This window comes from Alternaria triticimaculans (assembly GCF_023758025.1).
Source record: "Alternaria triticimaculans strain BMP 0046 chromosome Unknown scaffold_19, whole genome shotgun sequence".
Classification (NCBI taxonomy): domain Eukaryota; kingdom Fungi; phylum Ascomycota; class Dothideomycetes; order Pleosporales; family Pleosporaceae; genus Alternaria; species Alternaria triticimaculans.
The window spans coordinates 428,927-448,504 of NW_026055976.1; the positions used below are offsets into that span (position 1 = coordinate 428,927).

General features: G+C 54.2%; 7 protein-coding genes across 7 annotated transcripts; 3 read left to right on the forward strand and 4 right to left on the reverse strand.

The window, feature by feature from the left end:
* Nucleotides 1-27: 27 nt before the first annotated feature.
* On the forward strand, nt 28-1,246 carry J4E78_009281 (uncharacterized protein; the record flags this gene model as incomplete). The annotated part of the gene is made up of 3 exons (XM_049369874.1): nt 28-360; nt 417-574; nt 640-1,246. The coding sequence occupies 3 exons, from the start codon at nt 28-30 to the stop codon at nt 1,244-1,246; spliced, it is 1,098 nt and encodes a 365-aa protein (XP_049218504.1).
* Nucleotides 1,247-1,626: 380 nt separating this feature from the next.
* Nucleotides 1,627-5,115, reverse strand: J4E78_009282 (uncharacterized protein; the record flags this gene model as incomplete). Its single annotated transcript, XM_049369875.1, has 1 exon — nt 1,627-5,115. One exon carries the CDS (start codon nt 5,113-5,115, stop codon nt 1,627-1,629), a length of 3,489 nt encoding a protein of 1,162 aa, XP_049218505.1.
* Nucleotides 5,116-5,395: 280 nt separating this feature from the next.
* On the forward strand, nt 5,396-5,824 carry J4E78_009283 (uncharacterized protein; the record flags this gene model as incomplete). Its single annotated transcript, XM_049369876.1, has 1 exon — nt 5,396-5,824. One exon carries the CDS (start codon nt 5,396-5,398, stop codon nt 5,822-5,824), a length of 429 nt encoding a protein of 142 aa, XP_049218506.1.
* Nucleotides 5,825-5,973: 149 nt separating this feature from the next.
* J4E78_009284 (uncharacterized protein) lies at nt 5,974-6,669 on the reverse strand (the record flags this gene model as incomplete). The annotated part of the gene is made up of 4 exons (XM_049369877.1): nt 5,974-6,057; nt 6,112-6,496; nt 6,535-6,599; nt 6,661-6,669. 4 exons carry the CDS (start codon nt 6,667-6,669, stop codon nt 5,974-5,976), a joined length of 543 nt encoding a protein of 180 aa, XP_049218507.1.
* Nucleotides 6,670-7,967: 1,298 nt separating this feature from the next.
* Nucleotides 7,968-9,854, reverse strand: VMA2 (Vacuolar ATP synthase subunit B; the record flags this gene model as incomplete). Its single annotated transcript, XM_049369878.1, has 8 exons — nt 7,968-8,506; nt 8,554-8,828; nt 8,878-9,194; nt 9,243-9,404; nt 9,453-9,488; nt 9,542-9,561; nt 9,613-9,697; nt 9,756-9,854. 8 exons carry the CDS (start codon nt 9,852-9,854, stop codon nt 7,968-7,970), a joined length of 1,533 nt encoding a protein of 510 aa, XP_049218508.1.
* A 2,288-nt stretch (nt 9,855-12,142) lies between these two features.
* J4E78_009286 (uncharacterized protein) lies at nt 12,143-14,582 on the forward strand (the record flags this gene model as incomplete). Its single annotated transcript, XM_049369879.1, has 3 exons — nt 12,143-12,407; nt 12,461-14,010; nt 14,067-14,582. The coding sequence occupies 3 exons, from the start codon at nt 12,143-12,145 to the stop codon at nt 14,580-14,582; spliced, it is 2,331 nt and encodes a 776-aa protein (XP_049218509.1).
* Nucleotides 14,583-17,662: 3,080 nt separating this feature from the next.
* Nucleotides 17,663-18,823, reverse strand: J4E78_009287 (uncharacterized protein; the record flags this gene model as incomplete). The annotated part of the gene is made up of 1 exon (XM_049369880.1): nt 17,663-18,823. One exon carries the CDS (start codon nt 18,821-18,823, stop codon nt 17,663-17,665), a length of 1,161 nt encoding a protein of 386 aa, XP_049218510.1.
* Nucleotides 18,824-19,578: the final 755 nt, after the last annotated feature.

The window sequence follows — 19,578 nt, forward strand, 5'->3', positions numbered from 1 at the left end:
TCATCCTCTCACCATAACATCCTCACAATGGCACCCGCGATCCGCAGACTCCGTATTGCCGTCGCAGGCCTCGGCCGCATGGGCGCTCGCCATGCCAACCACTTCCTCCACCGCACGCCCAAGGCTGAACTCGTAGCCGCATTCACACCCGCTGAGAACGAAATCGCTTGGGCGAAGGAGAATCTCGAGCCATGGGGCGTCAAGATCTACACCGACTACGACGAGATGTTGAAGCACGAGGGTCTCGAGGCTGTCTGTGTAGCTACCGTTACCACAGTCCATGCCGAGCAGACAATCAAGGCGATTGAAGCTGGAAAGCACGTGTTGTGTGAAAAGCCGCTCAGCACAAAGTTGGACGTGGTATGTATCTTGTCCGTCCCGCATCCTGAGGGTCTATAACTAATCGTACTATCTAGGTCCACCAAGTCCTCGACACCGCAAAGCGCAACCCACACGTCAAAGTCATGTGTGGTTTCTCCCGCCGCTTCGACTCCTCCTACCTCAATGCCTACAACATGACCCTCAACGGCGATATCGGACGGCCCACGATCCTGCGCTCACAAACCTGCGACAAGTAAGCAACGCCTCCATTTCCCACAAGCACACACACAACACCCACTAACCTGTCCACCCCCACAGATACGACCCCTCGGGTTTCTTCGTCGCCTACGCCGAGTTCTCGGGCGGCATATTCGTCGACTGCAACATCCACGACATCGACCTCGCCCTCTGGTACTTCTCCGCCGAAACACGCGGCCGCACCCTCCCCGTCGTAAAATCCGTCATGGCCGTCGGCGTCACCGCCCTCGAACCCGACCTAGCCAAACACGGCGACGTCGACAACGGCGTCGGCGTCGTAGAATTCCACTCCGGCCAAATCGCCTACTTCTACAGCTCGCGCATGAACGCCCCCGGCCAGCACGACATGACAGAGATCATCGGCACAAAGGGCAAGTTGGCTGTGAATTCAAACCCCATGACGGGTTTGCTGGAGAGCCATATGAGCAATGGGATTAATAGGGAGATTCCGCAGAATTATTATGAGCGGTTTGAACAGGCGTTTGTGGAGGAGGCAAGGCAGTTTACGGATGCGGTGCTTGAGGGGGGTGAGGTGCCGGTGGATTTGCAGAGTAGCATGGAGGCGGTTAAGATTGGGGTTGCGTTGCAGGATAGTTTGAGGAGTGGGAGGAAGATCTTTTTCGATGAGAAGGGGGAGAGGGTGGAGGAGGCGAGGGCGAAGTTGTAGGCGGTCCTGATGGCCTGGTGGGTTGCAAGGAGCCCTGGGCAGGTGGGTGGATGTAGTTTAGATTCAAAAGTATGTTCGTTGTAACTTACAATGGTGTGATAGTTCATGGCCTGTCACCATGTCACAGCATAAAAGACGCAAGCAATGAAAATCGAGCAAGATAGTGGTGAGGTGGGTACAATGTCTTCTGATATTGGTGTGGCCTATCCTTGCTCCGACCAGATCCTTCTCGAGGGTCATATCATACGACGTCTATCTACCATCCATCCATCCATCCATCCCAGATCATACCATCAATCATACCGTGTCGTTACATGAAAGCGTGTACCCGACCCAACCCAACACCCAGAACCCAGCCCACCTCTTCCATCCACCAGCACCTATCGCACAGGCATGTTCTCGACATTCTCAAAAGCAAAGCTCGGGTACCCCGGCTCAGCAGTAGCAGCCTGCGGCGGAAGCTCCGACCGAGTCTCGCCCTTGCTACCATCTTCCTTGATGACAGTACCATCCTTGCCACCTTCACCAACAGTGACGATCTCCACATCAACGCACTTCTGAACAGTCTGCTTCAATCCAGGTACCATAGCGCGCAGCGTGTCCAGCTCATCGAACGCGAGTTCGCGGTTGAGGACGACATCCTTGGGCTCGCCGTTATCGAGGCGGCGCTTAAGACCGTTGATGAAGGGCATGGCTTTCTTGGACTCGGACTTGTCGATGGATTTGCTGATGGCTTTGATGTCGAGGGTGTCGGCGTCGCGGACCATATCGATGTACTTTTTCTGCCAAGCGGGCCATTCCTTCGCAGCGAAGATGATGATCTTCTTCTCTTTCTTGGGGTCGAAAGTAGCGGCTTTGCCCTTGGACAGCTTCTTGATGGCGTTGCCCTCTGCTGACGTGATGTTCGTCTGTGTTTGGCGGACGAATTCTCGGGCGGCTGTGAGCGAAGCGTTGGGCTCGGGAACCTTGGGCCATAGGGCTTTCTGGACGGTTTCCTTGTTCTTGAGTACCTCGAGCCAGATGTATTCTGACCAGTGGGGTGCGATGGGGGTAAGGAGGAGGGCTTGGAGCTCGACGAATTTCTTGACGAGGTCTTGGTGCATGCCGATGCCGGCTGCCTTGGTAGCCTCACGGTAGAAGTCGCGCGCGCTGGTGAAGTCGTAGAATCCAGACTTGAGGGCGAGCTTGTAAAATGTGTTGGAGTAGTGTCCGAAAGCCTCGTGGATCAAGACGTTCATCTCGTTATCGAACATCTTGTCGAAAAGAAGATGCTCGCTGCCGCTCTGTCGCTGGATGACGTCTGGGTTCTTGACTGATCCCGATGTCCTCTTCTCCATGTATGCGGCCGCATCGGGAACGTAGATGGCCTCGTTCATCAAGTCCTCGCACCACTTGCGGAGCTCAAACAACTTCAGGATGTTGGCGTTCGCGACCGTCTCTTCAAAGTTGGCGTCTGTGATCTCGTCTCCTGCGTCGGCAAGGGCGATACGTGTGGCGTCGGCACCAAACTTCTCGACAGCACCAGCGATGGTCAGGAAGTTACCGGTAGACTTGCTCATCTTGTCGCCGTTCAGTAGCAAGTGACCGTTGACACGGAAGCTGCGCGGCCAGTTCTCCTTCTGGAAGATGGCGGTATGTACGTAGAGGTTGAATGTCAGATGGTTCTGAATCAGATCCTTACCACTGGTGCGCATGTCGAGCGGGTACCAGTAGTCGAAGTGTCGTCGCATAGTTTGTAGGGTCTTTGTGGGAATGTCGGACTGCGGGACGTCGGATCGGTCACGAAGAGCAAATACGTAATCCCAAGCTTCGTCGGTGAGCTGATCGGGCTTAACGCCAAGAGGGCCGGGCTCCTTTCCAAACATATCCTTGTGTAGAAGATGAGCGAAAGAGTAGTAGGCCTGGTAGATTGTGCTGTCGGACAAACTCTCAACCATCACGCTTGGATCCCAGGGTACCTTGGTTCCGAGGCCGTAGGAGCGGGCACACGCCCAGATGCTGAGCCAGTCGACAACCCGAAGGAATTGGTTCTTCGCCTCAGGGTAGTAGAGGTTGAGTTCGCCCTCAATGTGTGAGCGGACCTTCTCAGCCCATTCACCGTCTCCGCCATTCGCTGCAGTGCCGTAGTTCATGTACCATTGGTCGAGAAGAGCTGCAACACAATCGTCACCACTTCGGCTCATGACCTTGCCGTCGGGTTCAGCGTACGGGAAGGCGTCACCGGCCTCGATGAGCTGCTTGCGAACGAGCGGCTTCGCTTCTTCGACAGTCTTTCCGCTAAAGTCGCCGTGTACCATCTTGCCCTTGTAGAATCCCTCCTTGTAAGCCTTCTCCTTGGCATCGGCAAGCTTTGCAGAGTCCTTGGGTGACTGAATCTTCATCTCCTCTACAAGGCGTTTCGCTGTGAGGTTACCGTATGAGGGAGTTTCAATGATAGGCAAGAGATCGTCAAACTTGACCCATTCCTTTTGGATACCGTAGTACTCAGCCTTCTTGGCAAGATCAAACGAGGTGATGTAGTCATCTGGTGAGTCTGATGGAACACATGTGACGACGGCCGTACCCTTGGTGTCCTTGACGGTCTCCATAGGAAGGATGTAGACGTCCTTGTGAACAGAGAGAGGAGCGTTGACGACAGTACCGACGACATCCTTACCGGGGAAGGTAGCAACGATGGAGTATTCGCCCCACTTGGCAGTGGTGCCTTGGTATGCCATGTTCCTTGCGGCTCTCTCGCTGAGGACGTAGTATTCGGTGTCGGTGATCTTGACTAGGGAGTAGTTGATCGCAGGTCCTACGAAACATGAGGTCTGGCCGTACATGGTTTCTGGGCGGAGCGTGGCTGGAACGAAGTAGCAAGAAGCGCCTTCGGGGACGGCACCAGCATGAGCCTTTGCGGAATCTGCCCACTTGACAACCTTCATCTTGAGCGCGGTGTACTCCTGGACGGTAACACCTTCTCCGGACTGCCTGTCGTGGTCCATGCATGCTTGGCCATCCTTCGGGCTGTAGACAGTGTAACGCTTTGCGAAGATGATCTTTCCCAAGGCTTTCAGCTTGCGCATCTGCCAAGCAACGAAGTTGTCGTAGTACGGGTTCGCATCGGTGGTGACGAACTGACGTCTCCAGTCTATCCTGGCTCCGAATGCTGTGAGGTCCTTCTTGGCTAGTGGAGGGAAGAACTCGATCCAGTGGTAAGGGTCAGAGAACTTGTGGATCTCCTCAAGGGGAATGCCCTGGGCGAGCATGATTTGGAACTGGTACTTTGTCTTGACGGTCTTAGCGTTGGCCTTGCCTTTCGTAGCCTTGAACTTGGTGATGTCGGTCTTAGTCTCGGCCTGTGTTGGCGCTGGCGGCTCTGGTACTGAAGTCTCAACAACATCTTCGACGGGGCAGCGTTCGAAGTTCTGTCCGAACATCTCGACCTCTCGGACCAATTTGTCTGCGCACGCCTTGATTGGCATACCAGTCACATGGTAACCCAATGGGAAGAGAGCGCGAGCACCGGTCATCCTTCTGAATCCAGCGGTGAACTCGACCTTACTAGCGGTGAAACCATGTCCAGCGTGAAGGGTGCCGTTCATGTATGGGTATGCAAAGCAACCGAACCATTTGGGGTACTTCTCGTGAAGTTCATCCGGTGTGGTGGTGTCAAAGGGTTCATCTTCAAGAGATGGGGCGTCGGGGTTGAAGACTCCCTGCTCTTCCCATGACTTCTGGTACTTTTTCTCCTCGGCGATCAATGTGTCGCGCTTTTCGGTGTTCTCAATCTTGAGTGTCTTTGACTCAGCCTCTTGCGGCTTGAGCTGCTCTAATGTTGCGGCGACAGCGCTCTTTGGCGCGTCGCTGAGTTTTGTGGCCTCCGCCATCACGACAATTCCAGAAAAGTGAAGAACGGTCGTAAAAAGAAGTGGTAAAGAGCGCGAGAACAAAAGTGTGGTGTTGTGGAGGGGTGGTGGGAGGAGGGTGGCCAGTGCGTGCGGACGGGGTTAGTCACACTTTTTTTCGGTTCGCGCGAATTGTGGGGCGGTCTAGTCGGTGCCTTAACTGTACAGAACGTCAGTCGAGTATCCTCAGGAACAACACCGCGAATCCACAAGTCAATCGAACACCCCTGTCGCCGTCGTCGAACCGACAAAGCCAGCGATTATGCTGCGCCTCATCAACCGCCTCCTCGGCCGCCACGAGAACACACTCCCACCGTTCGACTTCGCGCGCAACAAGTACCCAGCCAAGAAGAAATGGCCGCCGAACCTGCGCGCCCTGACGGAGAAGCAGCAGTTCCGGTTCGAGCGCAAGTTCAAGCGACGCATCAAGGCGAAGTCGATACGGCCAGAATGGAACAAGTGGACCAAGGTGGTGCAGTGGAGCATGATCAGTTTCATCGTCGTCTACGGTGTCTTGTTCCACGACTTCCGCAAGGACCCGATGAACCCAAGGCCGGGCGAGCAGCCGTTTGAGGGATTGAGGAAGAGGATGTGGGGGATGTTTGGGGGGTTCTACACACATACGAGCGAGGAGGCTAGGTCTCCCATAGCGGTGGGAGAAAGTCCAGAACGGAAAGGTAGTCGCGACTAGCCGCCGCGCTGTAGTGAAGATGATTAGCATGCGGAATTGAAGAAGAAGAATTGATACAATGGCTTGACCTGCGAAGGATCTATCAAGCGAAGTGTGGAAAGGGAGATGGAGCAAGTGACTTGGGATCTCTTGGAACGGGATGAAATCACCTACCTCCAGACGGGTGGATACTTGGGGGCATATCTCATCCCCCTCGGTGGCCGTGGTAAGACCGCCGGTCTCGGTCCGCGCGACTTGCCAAAGTTAGTCAGTTTGCTAAATGGTCTTCAGTAACAAAGGACACTTACGTCCCACACCCTGTGGTGTTCGGCCCAGAGGGGCTTGACGAAGCACCAGCGCTGGCGGCCGTCCACCTTATCACACGTTTTGATTACGGACTCCGAGAAGTCCAAATAAACGTGGGCGGTGGCCCAGTGCCGGTGCACGCCCGTGGTGCCGTACACAAACCTCAGCTCCACGGTGAAATGAGGCTCCGACTCCTGGTGCCAGCCTTCTCTGACGTACACCTGGGTTCCCGTCGCCCCTTGGGGGAGACGGGCCTCATCCCACCGTCCGAAGGCGAACTGGTCGACGACGGAGGTTCGGTCCCAACGATTGGCCAGATCGTTGTGGATCCCCACCTGGACCTTGGGGTCGATGCCGTCCCGGAAAACAATTCCATAGGCGAACTCCCTGTACCGTTGATCAGTATGTATACTTCAGGCTCATACTTGACATTAGATGCAGTAGCTGCTCTCATGTCTGAGGTCTCCTGGCTCCAACTTTGAATGAAGCCCTATCTTCTGTTGAGTCGATGTCTGTCTCTGGATGTAGTGTCGCTGGTTTGAGAGGTAGACCTGTGTCATGTGGTATGATTCGGGAGTCGACTTTGAAATCCTTCCGATCTAGCTCCAGCTCGCAACAACCTATTCATCAGTCTCAAGCTCTTCAGGTTGTAGAGCAAAACTTACAATTTCTTCTTCCTCCATCCGCTTCCAAACATACCAAATCAGTTGAGCTTCAAATCCACCTCTTCCTTGCCCTTCATAGCTTTCCAGCCCCCTCTTTCACCTCTAGTGTCGAGCTCATTCCATCCAACCACACACTTACCCTCCATACCCCCCTTCCCCCAAAACACGCACGCACGCAAGCAACGCCCAAAAACAAAACACCAAAAGACCAAAGAAAGACATATCACATACCTCTGCCAATCCGCCCTCCCCCACGCTGCAGGCAGCGTGGCCGCGTCCAGAAAACGCGGACCGGGCGCAGACACTGGTGGTGGTGGCAGCGGCGGCGGGCCCCCTGGGAGGACGAGCGGGAGGACGAACGGGTTGGCCCCAGGGTTCGCCATGGTGGCAGCAGCAACACCGACAAGTGAGCGAGGAGACGACGGTGCCGGCGGCAGCGAGCCAGGGAGTACGCAAAGCAAGAGCGAGGAGACGACAGCGGCAGCAACAGCGGCACGGAAATGGTGGTGGGTGGGCGTGGAGGAGACGGTGCTGGCTGTTGTTGCTGGAGAGGAGAGGAAAGTCACGCTGGGGAGGCTATCATAACATGGCAAGGGAAGGCAAATTTTCACGGTGACGGTGAAAATCATAACAAGAGCGTTTGCAAGACGCGCGCGTTTCCATGGTGAAGGGAGATGGGATGGTGCGGGGGAGGAGCAATCTGTCGAAGTGCGCGTGGGAGCGAAATAGCGCAACGCCAGCACTGTGGTATGCGCCTGGCAACACTGGAGCGTGGCAGGTTAGAGGGTATGAAGGGCTTTGTAGACGCCAGGATAGGATATGTTTCTTAGTATCACGGAGCTCAGCGTGGTTGTCGGCTTCTGGATCAGGTCTGGTGATGTCGTAGATTCAAAGTGAAATAGATGTAGTACTCAATAACCATCATGTTGAGAAGTGACCTACAAGGTGTATACAACATATGTGGAACGATATGAACAAAGTCTATCCGTCGTCGTATCAATCAGCAGCGCGAACATACTTCGTTTCTCAAATCTACATCACATCACCCAAACCGACAAGTACACCAGATTAAAGATTCGACAAATTCATATATACTCAATGCAGTATCTCTACCCACATTCCGCTCGGTGAACATGGCCATAGAAGCAGTCCATCCACCATCCCAAACACATACACATGCTAAACCATCTTGCTTACACATCGATCAAGTTGTCATCCTGCTGGCCCTCGCCCGAGTTGTCCTTGGTATCCTTGCTGCCCTTCTTCTTGTCACCGTCGTCACCGCCCCGACTCCTCTGGTAGTATTGGTCGAGCACCTTGGCTGGGATACGGTTGAGGAGTTCCTTGGGGTAGATACGGAGCAGCGACCATGCGAGGTCGAGAGATTCGTGAATGGAGCGCGACTCGTAGGCACCCTGGGCGATGAAGGAGCGCTCGAACTTCTCGAGGAACTCAAGCGATAGCTTGTCTTCTGAGGACAGGGCCTCTTCTCCGACGACGGCCTTCATGGCAGCGGCGTCACGACCAATGGCGTACTTGGCGTAGAGCTGGTTGGAGACATCACCATGGTCCTTCCGTGTGCGGCCCTCACCGATGGCAGACTTCATGAGACGGGAGAGGGATGGCAGGACGTTGATCGGAGGGTAGATACCCTTGTTGTCGAGTTGACGGTCAATGAAGATCTGACCCTCAGTAATGTAACCGGTCAAATCGGGGATGGGATGTGTGATATCTGGCGCAATTAGCTTAGCACGGAGTAACAGAAGTCGCAGTACTTACCGTCGTTAGGCATAGTCAGAATGGGAATCTGAGTGATAGATCCGTTACGGCCCTCAACACGTCCAGCACGCTCGTAGATAGTCGACAAATCCGTGTACATGTAACCGGGGTAACCACGACGACCGGGCACTTCTTCTCGGGCAGCGGAGACCTCACGTAGCGCATCGCAGTAGGATGACAAGTCGGTAAGAATGACCAGGACGTGCTTCTCGAGCTGGTAGGCGTAGTATTCGGCGGTTGTAAGGGCAAGACGGGGAGTAATGATACGCTCGATGCTACGCTGGGTTAGCTAGGATAGCAGTAGCGCATGCATGTTCTACTTACGTAGGGTCGTTTGCCAAGTTGAGGAACAGAGTGACACGCTCCATACTGCCGTTCTCTTCGAAGTCGCGCGTGAAGAAGCGACTGGTCTCCAAGTTGACACCCATAGCACCGAAGACAATGGAGAAGTTGTCGTCGTGGTCGTCGTGTACACCCTTGGAGGGCTTTCCGACAAGACCAGCCTGTCTGCAAATCTGCGCGGCGATTTCGTTGTGGGGGAGACCGGATGAGGAGAAGATGGGAATCTTCTGTCCACGGGCGATCGAGTTCATCGTGTCGATGGCGGAGATACCGGTGGAGATCATTTCTTCGGGGTAGACCTACACATTGTCAGTCGCATGAATGAGAGATATTAATTAGGTACGTACTCGCGAGTATGGGTTGATGGGGCTACCGTTGATATCAAGGTAGTCCTCGGCGAGTACCTTGGGGCCCTTGTCGATAGGCTTTCCTGAACCGTCGAAGATACGGCCCAACATGTCCTCGGACACACCGAGCTTCAAGCTGTGTCCGGTGAACTCGACTTTGGTCTGCGACTGTTAGATATAGTTCCCTTGCAGAGGACTGGGTGCAAGTACCTTCTTAACATCGATACCAGATGTGCCTTCGAAGACCTGCGTCGCAATTAGATCGAGTTTCCGGGAGAGTTGAGCATGTCGCAATTTACCTGAACGACGGCGCGGTTGCCTGCAGCTTGTGTCAGTTTCTCGGCGCACAATCAGGGTCGGAGTAGCTTACCGCGAGCTTCAAGGACCTGACCAGAGCGCTCGGTGCCATCGGGCAGAGTCAAGGACACAATCTCGTTGTATCGCGGGAATTTGACCTATCCACCACATGTATAAGCTTCTTGTCACTCCGTCTCATGGGCCCAAGCTACGCACATTGTCGAGGATGACCAATGGACCGTTGACGCCTCCAATAGTGTTGTATCGTATCCTAGGCGTCACCGAGATCATGCGGGGGTCGACGACTTCAGGCATCGTGGCGGTAGTGGGCGGTTCGAAGAGGTGTAGTATTGCTCGGCGTTAGATCGAGGGCCGCGGTCGGTCTGTAGCCTCGGAGATCGTTGGGTGACGAAGTTAGAGGTCGGCCGTCCAAGTGGGTTGGGGAAGCTCTGACCAGGATGCTTTAGCGTCTATGCGACAGATGACGCTGGCTGGAGGCTCGGCCTTGGCGCCTCACCATCGCGACAGACGGCCTCGATTTCGCATGAATCGAACATGAGTTGCAGTCTGGGCTTGTTTCCATACTGCGCGACGGGACAAGTCTTCATGTCAAGGCAAGTACCAAGAAGACAATATCCTGGGGTTAGGCGGAGCTCAGCAGCTATGAACAGAGTGTAAGAGATTCACGGAAGAACATGGAATTGTAATTTTCGCAACTCATGGTATTCATATGTTACATATCGTGACAACTATCTGGACCTAGACGTGCCACCATTTCCAGCAGGGTCGCCGACCAAAGGGCCTAACCAGGTGCTCGACTTCCCAGCAAAACGAACATCGCGCATCTGTTTGAACTTGTCAGTAATTGCAAAGCGAAATCTCAGCAATAACAGAACATAGTATGTGAGGGGTCAGACATCCAAGGAAGGTATTCGCGCTCATTGTCCATCGGTCTTAGGTTCGATTGATGGCTAGCGTGGAAACTGCGAATGTGGAAATGTTTCATCATCCCCAAAGGGAGGAAGAGTGTGAGGAAAAGAGCGACTGACCTTTGATCATACGAGGCACGCCATGTAGCTGGTGTTAGCAGTCAAGCAACGCGCGTACGTATGCATGCCCATGACGTTGCGCAGCAAGACTGTTTGAGTCTGCATTACGCGCACGTGTAGCAGTGCAGTCCTCACAGGACTAGTATAGTGTTGTGGAAATCTCGATCTGTTGCAAGTGCGCACGGGGCGACAGACTGCAAAAAGGTGCGCGGCGATGAGAGTAAGCGAGTATTACTGTACTGGGCGATATTAGCAATCTGACTTGCAAAATTTGCCAAAACATTCGCGATAGTGATGGAGGTCAGACGACAGTACTGGCAAGTAGCAGGCGCCCGGCGAAGGGCACCCGAACAGCGCTGTTTTCTTCAAGGTCGAATCGGTAAGGAAAAGAAGTTGCTGAAGGTATAATCTTTCCACAGAAGCAAAGAAAAAAGGAGTCGACTTACGTTATAGGGAGGGCTGGCTTCGGGCCTTCACGAAATCGCATGGAGCGGTCCGAAGCCAGTGGTTGTTCGCAGTCTTCAAGACATGCAGAGTGAGGTGGTTGTCGAGAGAAAACCAGAGACGCGGTCGAAGAAAAGTAGAGCGCCGAGCTAGCGCGCCGCCAAGATTTCTCTCATCACGTGCCCGCCCGAACGGGCAAGGGCATTATTTGGAATCGTCATCCGGCCAGCAAGCATCAGCAAGGCAGGTCAGCGTGGTCGCAAGAGACTGCAGAGAGCGCCCGCCCGAGTGCAGCATAATTCATCTCCCGTCGAGCGCGTTGTCCTTGTGCTGCGCAGTGCATATTGAGCGTGAGTTGGAGTCAGGATAGATTGGGCAGCCCAGCCACGCAGCTTTTCGCGCGATACCGAAACGGCCCCCTAACCTGCGCTGATCTTCGGAGAGGGCCATGCGCCCATCACCTCTCACCACACGAGAACTCCACCACTGACGCCCGCGTCCCTGGCACCGTCCCTGGCCCTGGATCTATACTCGCACCGGACCCATCGTCGCATAGCACGGCATCTCTAGACACGTTCGCCGCACTGCCTCTGCTGCCCCCCAGACGGCCCATCTCACGTTCCCACTCCACCGCTCTGCTGGCGGGACGGATGCGACACGATATCACCCGACACGACACCGCGCCAGACGTGGCTGCACACCTCACCACCCCCTCGCCGCTCCTGTGAGTATCGCGCTGCACTTTGCGCGACGTCCTCCGTGACCCTCGCCCTTTTTCCTGTAACCGGCAAGTGCCGCCTGCCGGCCTCATCGCGCCCATCGCGACTTCTGCGCGGGCACTTCCTCAGCCTCCCATATCGGCCACACCGGACCGCACTTCGACTTTCCATCGCGACCACCCAGCCCTCTTCTGTCCCCATTGGCATCGACGCGAATTTCCGCGCACGCATGACTTGGACGCTGTAGCATTGCTCCGCCTGTCTCGTCGCCGACTCGGTCGTTCTTCGCATCACGCGGACCCGTCTTCTAATCTCGACACCTGTCGCATCCCTTCTACCTGATCTGTTCCCGCGTCCGCGAGGCCACAGCCCGCACTGAAGAGCCGGCAAGATGATGACAACGAGCTATCCACACAATGGGGGCATGCAACCCCAGGGCATGCAGCACGCGCACCCAGGCATGGGCGGCCCAGGCCCACACCCAGGACAGCCTGGAATGCAGCCCGGCATGCAGCACGTTTCCGGTCCCAATGGCCCCGTCAGTCAGGCAGGGCCCATGATGGGCATGCAGCCGGGCATGGGTGCCAATGCGCATGCCCTCTCCCACCTACAGCCGCAGCAGCACATGTTCCAGCAGCAACAGCAGCACCAGATGAGTGAGTACCGCCGCTCCGTACCATGGCAGATCATTGGCTAACAGAATCGATAGTGAACCCTGCAATGATGCAACAGCAGAGAACTGCCCAACAGGCCTTCATGCACCGTCAGCAACAACAGGCCATGCTTGCCCACCAGCAGGGCGGCATGGGAATGGGGTTCCAGAACCCCATGGCAAACTTGAACCAGGCACAAGCACAGCAGCTACAAGCAATGAGAAATGGACAAATGGGGCAAGGACCGTTCGTCAATCTTCCTCCCCACTTGCTCCAGCAACAGCAGCAGATGGGCCAGCAACCCGGAGGCCCGCAGCACCAGGCTGCCATGGCCCAAGCAGCCCATCAACAAGCTCAACAGCATCAGCAAATGCAGGCGCAGCAACAAGCGATTGCGATGCAACATGCGCAGTCTCAGTCGAGCAACCACAGCCAGGCAGGGAATCAGGGACCGCCGCCAACCACCCAGCCCCAGCAAGGGCCTCTTCGCCCTCCATCCGCGATAGGGAGTCACCAGGGACAATCTTCGCCGGCTCCTCAACCTACACCCCAACAGCAACCACAACCACCGCCCCCGTCACAGCAACAACAACAGCAACAGGCACACCAACAGCAGCAGCAACAACAGGCTCAACAACAACAACAGCAGCAGGCGCAGCAGCAGGCGCAACAGCAGGCTCAACAACAAGCACAGCAACAGGCACAGCAGCAGGCGCAACAACAGGCACAACAACAGCAGTCATCCCAGCCACCACAATCAGGTCCAGTGCCACAACAGCAGACGCCAGCTCCGTCTCAGCCGCCAAATCTACCTCAACAAGCGAACCAGCAGGCCCAGAACCAAGGTCAGGTACAACGGAATCCGGCACTAGTGCAGCAAGCGCAGGCACAGGCGCAAGCGAACGCTGCCCAGAATCAAGCCCGTCAAATGGCAATGATGCAGCAGAAACAAGCACAGAGTGTATCTTCAGGCCAAGGGACGCTTAAGCTGCTGAACTTTGTGGAGCAAATAGGGAACTTCAATGCCTCGAACAACAACATTGAGTGGTGGCAGGCCTTCGTGGATAGGTTCTTCGCCGAGTCTGGGTCTTTCGTTCACGTCGTCTGCTCCTCGAGTACAGAGAGAACGAAGCAGTTCGAGATTGTGTACGCTGCTTTGCCGCGGTACTTCTACACCCTCTTCAACACCGACGTCACCAACTTGCAAATAACTCTAGACGGGGCGGCCGAGAAGACCTCAAATGGTGAGCTCAAAGTGACTTGCGAGCGAGCGAAGTTCATATACACATACAAGAACTCCTGTCAGGTTGTCTACCAAGGCAAGTTGACTGCATTCTGGTCTGGTTCAGACAAGATGGAGTGGTTGGTGTTCGAGGGAGCGAGCCATGAGCAATTCATACCGCTCAATGCGCTGAAGCAAATGTTCGTCCAACCATCACCAAATCAGCTGAACCCCAACCAATCGCCACGCATGAAGAACAAGAAGCAAGCACAACAGCAACGAACCATGCCAGAACCACCAGAGGCGTATCTGCCTATCAACAAGTTGATCAGCGCTAGTACTACAGACTATGGTTTGCCGCACGGCTTGCAAAGCTATCTCGAGGTAAGAATCTTCTCCACGTTTCCCTCCTCGGCATTGACACTGACATCAGTTTCTAGATTTACGAGCCAATGAACCACATGTCAAGCTTAATGGTGCACTACCTCGAAAATCCCCATATGAAGCCAAGCGAAGCGTTGGAGTCATGGAACAACAATATGTCGAATAGCCAGGGCGCTCTGCAAGGCCCGCAACACCCGAACCAAGGGCCACAGCAAGGACAAGGCATGCCACCCAACATGCAACCCGGGCCTCGACCAGGAGGGCCTGGCCAACCCGGCCAGATGTTCATGTCGCCCGCAATGCAGAACTCCCTGCTTCCCAACGGATCAATGGGCGGCTCACCTCATTTCCAACACACACCGTCGCCCAACTCGCAGCCCATGATGAAACAACAGAGCACAAGCTCGCACACCATGAGCTCGAACACGTCTCCCAACATGATGAACAACAAGCGGCGGCGGAGTACAGCCAAAATGGAAAACGATGACGGTGGCGGAGAGATGAACGGCGCGCCAAAAGTCAAGCAAAGTCCAAGAGTTGGGGGTAACAAGAGGATGAAGGCAGGCCAATAGCCTCCATCGCTTGTCCACCTGCCTTCCCTCCTTGCCGGTGCCTCTATGCGATGCCTCGTTCCGCTTTCTTCGCATCTCTATCTCTTGTATAGCGCGGCGTTTGATCTCTCTCACACTCTCAGTCTCGATTCTCATATCGTGCTCTCTTGTCTTTCACAAGTCTTTCTCCCTTGGCGTTAGATCTCCACACTATTACCCCATTTCAACTCGGGTGGATCTTTCCTGCTTTGCTTTGCTTTTGCTTTGCTTCTGAGACTTTGCTGGCGTCTGTGGGGGCGTAATCTTTGCTGTTGTTGTTACTACTGCTTGGTTATCACATTGTGTCTCCTGTTCCATTTTTACCTACCCCTCTGTAGGTTACATAATTCGTTCTTGTACATTATCGACGATGGAGAAGAAGTAAAGCTGTATAGAACGCAGCTTGAGAAGGAAAGAAGGGAGAAAGAAGCGGTCTTGTTAGGGGCCCTTTTTGGAGGCTTTTTTGTCTTGTTTGGAAAGCAGGGGGCCAAGTCAGATGATTTATACGGCCCCATTCAGTGCATAGGCAAGATGTTGATGTTGATTCATTTTTATACGGAATTCAAGACGTTATGACTTCAGCTTTGTGTATCTTATGCTGTGATGCATGTGGTAACTGAGATGGTAATTGGAGGTATGCATCCTCGAACAGACGGCAGTCACTACCATTTCCTCGCGTCACTCATATCTTAAGGCAGCGGTTTTACGATCGTCTCCTCATCCACAGCAATATCCCCCATCTCCCTAGCAAAAGCCCTCACCCTCGCCAACCTACCCACCACAGCTTTAATCAACGGCCATCTATCACATCCAAGCACAAACACCCCCCACAACTGCGCCTGCAACACCTGCGGCACAAGACACACATCCGCCATCGTCACCTCATCACCTACGCTATACCTCCCCCCACACGTCACCAGCATAGCCTCATAAGCATCAAACCCCTCATTCAATTTCAGCCTGATAAACTCTTTCCGTCCCTCTTCCGTCGCACCCGCAACCTCACACAACCTCACCCCATTCCCCCGATTCGCAAAAGGAAACATATCCTGCGTCACCACTGCAACCAACTCTCTCACTCGCGCCCTATCCTCTCTGTTGCCTACCAGCGGCATCAACGGACATATCCCCGGAAACATCTCGTCTAGATACTCGAGAATCGCTGTAGACTGTGTAAGTACGAAACGTTGCTTGGTCGAATGTCCTGGTGTGGTGATTTCGTGGATTAGAGTCGGAACAGCACCGCTGGGGTTGATGGCGAAGTACTGTTTTGTGCCAATGGAGGTGCGTGTGTATTTTTCTACGTCGTGATAGAGTGTGTTGGGTACTTGTTTTAGGGAGAGGGCAATACGGACTCGGCGGGCGCAGGAGGAGCCCTGTCGGTTGTAGAGGTGGTATGTTGATGTTGTGGGTGTGGAGGATTGGCGGCGGGATTCTGGCATTGTGGGAGTTGGGAAGATTGATAGACGCGTGATGTTTTTGTTGTTGGTTCAGATGAGTAGCGTCTTGATATAGGACACTATAATGGGAAAGACGATGTGGGTCTTGGAAGCGGTAGGAGTGAACGAGAGGCCAAGGCGCTAGGTGCTGATGGGTTAGCGCAAGCTCCTACCGCTACTTTACTGCACCTACTCTCATCGCGTCGCTCTTAGTCGTACCTTCAAGTTACACCATATAAGTACGCCAAACGCCATGCTACCACCAATTGATCCCGCGGTGCTGCAGCGCAATCCCAACTTTGAGATCTTATACAAGGACCTTTGCACGAGGAAGCTTAATCCTAATGGCTCGTCAAGAGACACGAAAAAGCAGCGTGTGCATGATGAGATACGAAGGGTAAGACCTTGTTTCCTTCTTCTGTTCCGAAGATGGTCCAAATATTTACCATGTCCCTGATCTCGTACTTTCGTTCCCTGTTGCTGGAATCTGTTCATTTGTTTGTTTACAATCATTCCATCATGTCTCTGCTCACCAGCGGGATTTCCCGTTTCTTTCTCCTTGAAACCCTCCAATCTACGCATTGAACTGAGTATTCATACTGAAATCGCATGCTAATCTTGCTCTAGACCCTGGCCACCGCTCTCACAACCCTGCACACAACGCAAATCCTCACAACATGCCTCTCAACCCTGCCATCCAAAGCCACAGACCTCCCACCAGACTTGCACGCAGTCACAGAAACCGTAACCGCCCAACTCAACGGCCAAGTTCCAGCATCGGATCTCGACATTCTGTCTGAAGACATCGAGTTCTTCCACTCAAACATCGCTCCCGTCGCCTCGGCAATCTCAACCCAACTCACGACCATAGCGGACTACCTCTGCCGCATCGCCTCTCCCGTCTCCCCACCACCAATCTCATCTCTCCACAGCACATCTCTCACCCTGCAAACCTCCGCTATGGTTACCCTCCCTAGCGAATTACAAACCGCACAAACCCATCTAACAACAACCCTAACCACCCTCCTCTCAACCCACTCCACCCTCCTCTCCACCAGCATAAAAATCCTCGAACAAACCCAACAAGGCGCCCTAGCCCGACACACCAAATCCTCCGCCGACCTCCTCCACACAAAAGCCATTTTACTGGGTCTGCAAGCTAAAACGCACTCGTTGCTACACCCTCCGCCGCCGGAGTTCGTGGAAGCGCTTAAGGAGTTTAGGAAGGGGCTGGGAGGAGGGAAGAGGGCGCTTTGGGATCGCGAGGCGTTGGCGAGACGGGAACTGGAGTTGTATGGGAAGGCGGGGGAGAAGGGGATGAGGGATTTGGCGAGGAGGAACGAGGGGTTGGGGAAGGAGATGGAGAGGGTTGAGGCGGAGATTGGGAAGTTAGAACGAGGGGGGTGATAGTGGAGGAAGTGGGTATGCTGATGATGCTACAGGTTTTAAAGGGTATTGGCTTGAAAGCTGCGGTCGTCGGCTTTTGACAGGGTCTATATCTTCTTCTAATACTCATCATGACGCCGCCAAACGCCAGCCCTTACACACGCTATGCTTTTCTCTACAGAAACGCCATACACCAACCCCCCACATAATTACCCTAACCCGCTTCCCTTCCCACAATCAAAAGATCTCCTTCTCACAAACAACCTCATACCGCTCATCCACCACCTCTCCCTGTCCTTCCGCACCCCCACTCCAAATTTTCTTCGCGCCCATCTTACAAATACAGACTCTATCCACCCTGACATCCTCCGCCCAGACAAAACCCTTGTACTTCTCAATCAGATTGCGAGCGTCAAAGCGCATCCAACTCTTGCCATCAGGACCATGACCTTCACCGATCGGACGGGATGACTCTGCTGTTGAAGCTTCGGTAGCGTTACCATCTACAGACCCTGCTGTCGACGCGCCATCTTCTTCATTTTCATCGTGGCCATTGGCGTCCGTGTTCCCAGTCTGACCATCCACCCCATTCCCATGATGATTCGGCGAAACCTTACGTTCCACATGCTTGAACCCATCTTTCAACATCCCACTCTTCTCCCTCCCCCTCCCCCCTCTCCCCTTCGGCTTCGCATAAATCGTATTCAGAACCGTAGCATGCAACCTCAACGGCCTGGTATCCTCAACCAACAACCCCATTTTCGTAAACCTCTCTCGCAGGGCCTCAGCAAAAGGATACAACCGCTGCGACACATCCCTCGGTTCCGCATACAGTATACTCGTTTTATGCGGCGCTTGCATGGGAACCAAGGCTTCTAGGTTGATAGTCAAAGCGTCCGTGTCGGGCATGGCGGCGGCATTGAGGTTCTCGGCTATCTCGCCACTTTCGGCGGCGGCTTCTGCGACGCGGAGGTGGGTTATGTCGCGTAGGAGGGTGTGCAGGTCGAGGTCTGAAAGGTATTCTTGCGCTGAGGATAGTTGCTGCGGGGAGAGACTCATTACGCCGAGGGTGAGGTGCAGGGTGCCGACTGGGCGGACGGCTTTCGTGGGGACGGGTCCATCTTTTGATAGCTCTTCTTTGAAGTTTTCGAGTCTTTGCTGGAGTTGGGGGCGGCTTGTTTCGGTGACTAGGGGGAGACAGAGGAAGTGGGTGAGTTGTGGTTTCTTTGCGCCGCCTTTGCCTGGTTTCTTGCTGTCTTTCTGGTCTTTTTGTACTGATGGTGATGGGATGTCTCGAGATGCAAAGCCTTGTAATGTCGTCCTGATCTCGGTGTTGTCGCGCAGCTTCTCGCCATCTAGGAAATCGTTGTATTCGCCTTTCGACTTCTTTTTGCCCATGATTGGTGATGTGGTGTGGAATCCGACAGAGGAAATTTGATCTGAATGAACGTATTGGGCTTTCCTAGCTGCTCTGTTCTTTGCTAGGCAACGAGTGGAGTGCGCAATAGCAGTAGTAACAGTAGTGCGTCGGCTGATTGGTCCAGGCGCAGCTCGATGCAAGACCGCCGCAAAGAGCATGAGAAGACAAGGAAGGCGCTCGAAGCGCAGGGCACAACTAAATGAATGGTTCACGGCAAAGAAAGAGCGATTCTAGGCGCGCCGAACCAAACGCCACATGATCCCACGGCAGCACCGGCAGGACTACCACACTACCACGGCGGAACCGAGAAAAGGGCCTGACGATGGAACCACTCATGGTGTTGACTTTTCATGGGGCGCGGTCTTGAGCCTATCAAAGCGTGCTTTCCAACCTATCAGACGCAACACCAAGTTCGGCAACGCCAAGTGCGAAGAGTGACGTAGGTCCCGAAGGTGGGGTGAGTGACATGCGCCGCCGCTGGGCACACGTTCGGCCCTTCACCCGTAGGGCTGAGGAACGTTCCATGTTACAGAGTGTATAGTTCAGAGAGGGGTTAGTATGGTATTAGTTTTGGTGAATGATACTTGTCTAAAGTATTTACAGCTGCATTGCGATCATGTGAAGTGTTACTCTGCGCTGGCGCAACAACACATTCATCATGACGATAGGGAGAGTTAACATTCATTCGTAATCTATGCAAGTGCGATGGAACCAAATAGACAAATTGAGGGCA